The sequence below is a fragment of the Cariama cristata genome, unplaced genomic scaffold (genome assembly GCF_000690535.1).
Source record: "Cariama cristata isolate BGI_N322 unplaced genomic scaffold, ASM69053v1 scaffold38101, whole genome shotgun sequence".
In the NCBI taxonomy this organism is placed as follows: Eukaryota; Metazoa; Chordata; class Aves; order Cariamiformes; family Cariamidae; genus Cariama; species Cariama cristata.
The window spans coordinates 2,150-5,019 of NW_009598402.1; the positions used below are offsets into that span (position 1 = coordinate 2,150).

Below are 2,870 nucleotides of genomic sequence, written 5' to 3' on the forward strand. Positions count from 1 at the left end.
TATGTGCAGATTCTGGAAAAGTATAAAGAAAATATTTCCTACAATTTCAATCATGAAAGCTGATTCAGTTTATTTACCTCTTGTCTAAGGTAGTGTCTTTTACATTTAACAGAGGTTCTTGATTGATGATATTCAGACAATGCCTCCCTCAAAAATAATGATTTAGTTACAGGTTTACAACTAGGATTATGTTGTTATTTCTTTGTGAGAGACAGGGACTCAATTTAAAATGCATGCAAACGTGAGGGAAAGTGAAGGAGAACATTCTCCATTTTAAAAGTCTTAATCAAACGAACCTGTTTGTTATCATTTTGGATAAGTGATATGGTGTGGTGTGTTCTCATGCTTCAGAATGTGTTCTTCTGTGTCAACATTTTGCCCTCTTGCTTGATGATGATACAAAGAGTATTTGTCCAAAGGCAAGCTGAATATTGACCAATCTGGAAATTTAAGCAGGAACATTCTCTCCTTATGGGTCTTGCATAAATACAATGATGAAATTGGTTTTAGTAGGCTAGTGCCTGAATTGATTCAGAATGCTGATGTGATGCCTTAGATTTATGTTTGAATTATCAGATGTTTGCAGATACTGTTTTATTTTGTAGACGATATACAGGAATGTGTTAGATGATGTGTATGAATATCCCATACTTGAGAAGGACCTGAAAGAATTTCAGAAGATTCTTGGGATGCATCGTCGTCAGTAAGTATTGATTATATTTGTGATCAAGTCTCCTTTTATTTAGGGTGTAATTTATTTTTGCTGTAATTTATGTTTGCTGTAATTCAGCAAAGATAAAGTAGTGAGTGATACAAGCACTATGTTCATTTCTACAAATCATCTATTTAAAGTAAAATTAGATTATTCAGTCTTCTCTCATGTTTGTTGGGTGGTGCGTGTGGTTCAACAGTCATTCCCATCAATTTTGATTGGGAAGACTTGCATGTAGGGCAATACTTTGTGGAAAAGCTGGCAAAATTTCCCTCAGAAGCTGGAGTCTGCAATTTCAGATGATAGCTTCATTCTCATTCTCTCTCTGCAATCTGCAGTACTGAGAAGCAAATCTGGTTTGCAATAGTCTTTTCAGAGTTGTTATTTTACTAATAGTTCTGGTATTTGCAAAAGATATTTCCTTGGCACACTTATAATTATGGTATTTGTAAAAGATACTACCTTGGCATGTTTTTCCAACAAATGGAGTTTGTTTCCATGGCTTGGCCATTGGGGAGGTGGAAAGAGCTGTGTCCCTGGGGATGACCCTGACTGCTTACCCCGGGGACCCCGGCTGTGTCCGTGTTCTCTGACAGCTCGTGGGCTGGCAGCACTGCTTTTCACTACATTGAATGTGCAAGTCACAGAAAAATGTTCTGGCTGAGCCAGACGCCCTTAGCTTTCCCTGAAGGAGCTCTGCAGCCATTCTGCAGTGACCATTTAATGTTAAAAACTTTCTGATGTTGTAATAGCTAAAACTTCCTTTTCCTAAGCTTTGGCTGGAAAGACTAATTCGGATTTTCCTTTTTGTTTCAGCACTGTAGACGAGTATTCACCTCACCGAAAGGTAACGCAAACCTGATTGGTGCTAGTTGCTAGATAACTTACCATCTCACTTTCTTCTCCTCTGCCTACTTCCCTGTTTTCTTGGCTTCTCAAACGAAAGTGAATGGTGGCCAAAAACATGACAGGATACATCAGTGAGGTTAGACCTGCAACGTTGCTTAAGGAAATTCTTTTTCCTGCCAGCACAGCGTGGAATCAGCTGTGTGAGCTAACTTGCAGTGGCCGTGACAGTATTAGCATCTTAACAAGATGCTCTGAGATGTCAGAATGCAGGAGAGGCCTGGGAGCATGTCCCCACCATGCTGGAGAGATGTAGCAACCTGGGCAAACCAGGCTGAGCACAGGCATTGACATGGATGTCAAGTACACAGAGCAAAGGGGGGATTTGTTGTGACAGGCATAGAGAAAGAAAGAGAGGAACGTGTATCTGTCTATTTAACCAGAGGGAGAAGATGCAGCCTGAGAAAGTCGGTATACAAACTGCACAGAGGTGAATTGCTGTGCTCGTCAAATTTACTGGGCTGAAGCTGAAGTGTGTAATAAGCTTAAAATGTTACTGCAGAAATGTGGAAGGCAGAACATGAGATTGTAGTGAAATTACTAAATAGGCTGATTGGTACATAGGAAACGTATATAAGAGTAAGTGTATAAGAAACAGACTCTGAACATGACTACAGAGAACCTTGAATCGTGCAGGCTGCTTAGCCTTGGCATGTCCTGCTTCCTCCAAAATCCCCACCTTGGCTATTATTTAGTAAGGCAACTCCCAGTTTACTGATCCAAGAAAGGGTGGGTGGATTTCCTATACAGAAACCTTTCTGGCCAGATGTATGGGCTGAGTGCTATGTTCTGTGAATTACTGTAAGGGCAGGGATGCAGAGAGTCACTTGTCTTTTTTTCTTTTTTTTTGTTCTCTCCCACTCTCTCACAGAATAAAACCTTTTTCCACCAGTTCAGTGTGAAGGAGAACTGGCTGCAGCACAGAGGAACCATGAATGAAACAGAAGAAAGTAAGTATGATTGAAAGAGTGGAGGAAAAACTCCAAAACTGCAGAATTATTTCTCAAAGGCTGCCCATAATGTAATTTTTTTAAAAAAAACTGACATACAGCTTCTGAACAAGACCTTAGGGCCAAAAAGAAGAAAGATTTGACTGTGTAAGGTTACCTTCCTGCCTCCTACTTTGCAGGGGTTCAACAGTGACGTGGTATCTCAAGGGGTTTTCGCCCTATCTGGTTTCTCCAGCAGCCCTGTAGCAAAGCTGTGTGCCTCCCAGGAGTGCTGGCAGCCCATCCACCAGGCATCATTCCTG

The 2,870-nt window shown here is 40.8% G+C and overlaps 1 protein-coding gene across 1 annotated transcript in view; it reads left to right on the forward strand.

Moving 5' to 3' along the window:
- RAPGEF5 (Rap guanine nucleotide exchange factor (GEF) 5) overlaps window positions 1-2,870 on the forward strand; it is a gene marked incomplete at its 5' end in the record, with an annotated part of 33,341 nt that overhangs the window by 1,492 nt on the left and 28,979 nt on the right. Inside the window, 3 exons of the mRNA XM_009709242.1 lie at window positions 606-703; window positions 1,529-1,559; window positions 2,490-2,568. Coding sequence (XP_009707544.1) covers window positions 606-703; window positions 1,529-1,559; window positions 2,490-2,568 — 208 coding nt within the window. The remainder of the gene's footprint in view (window positions 1-605; window positions 704-1,528; window positions 1,560-2,489; window positions 2,569-2,870) is intronic.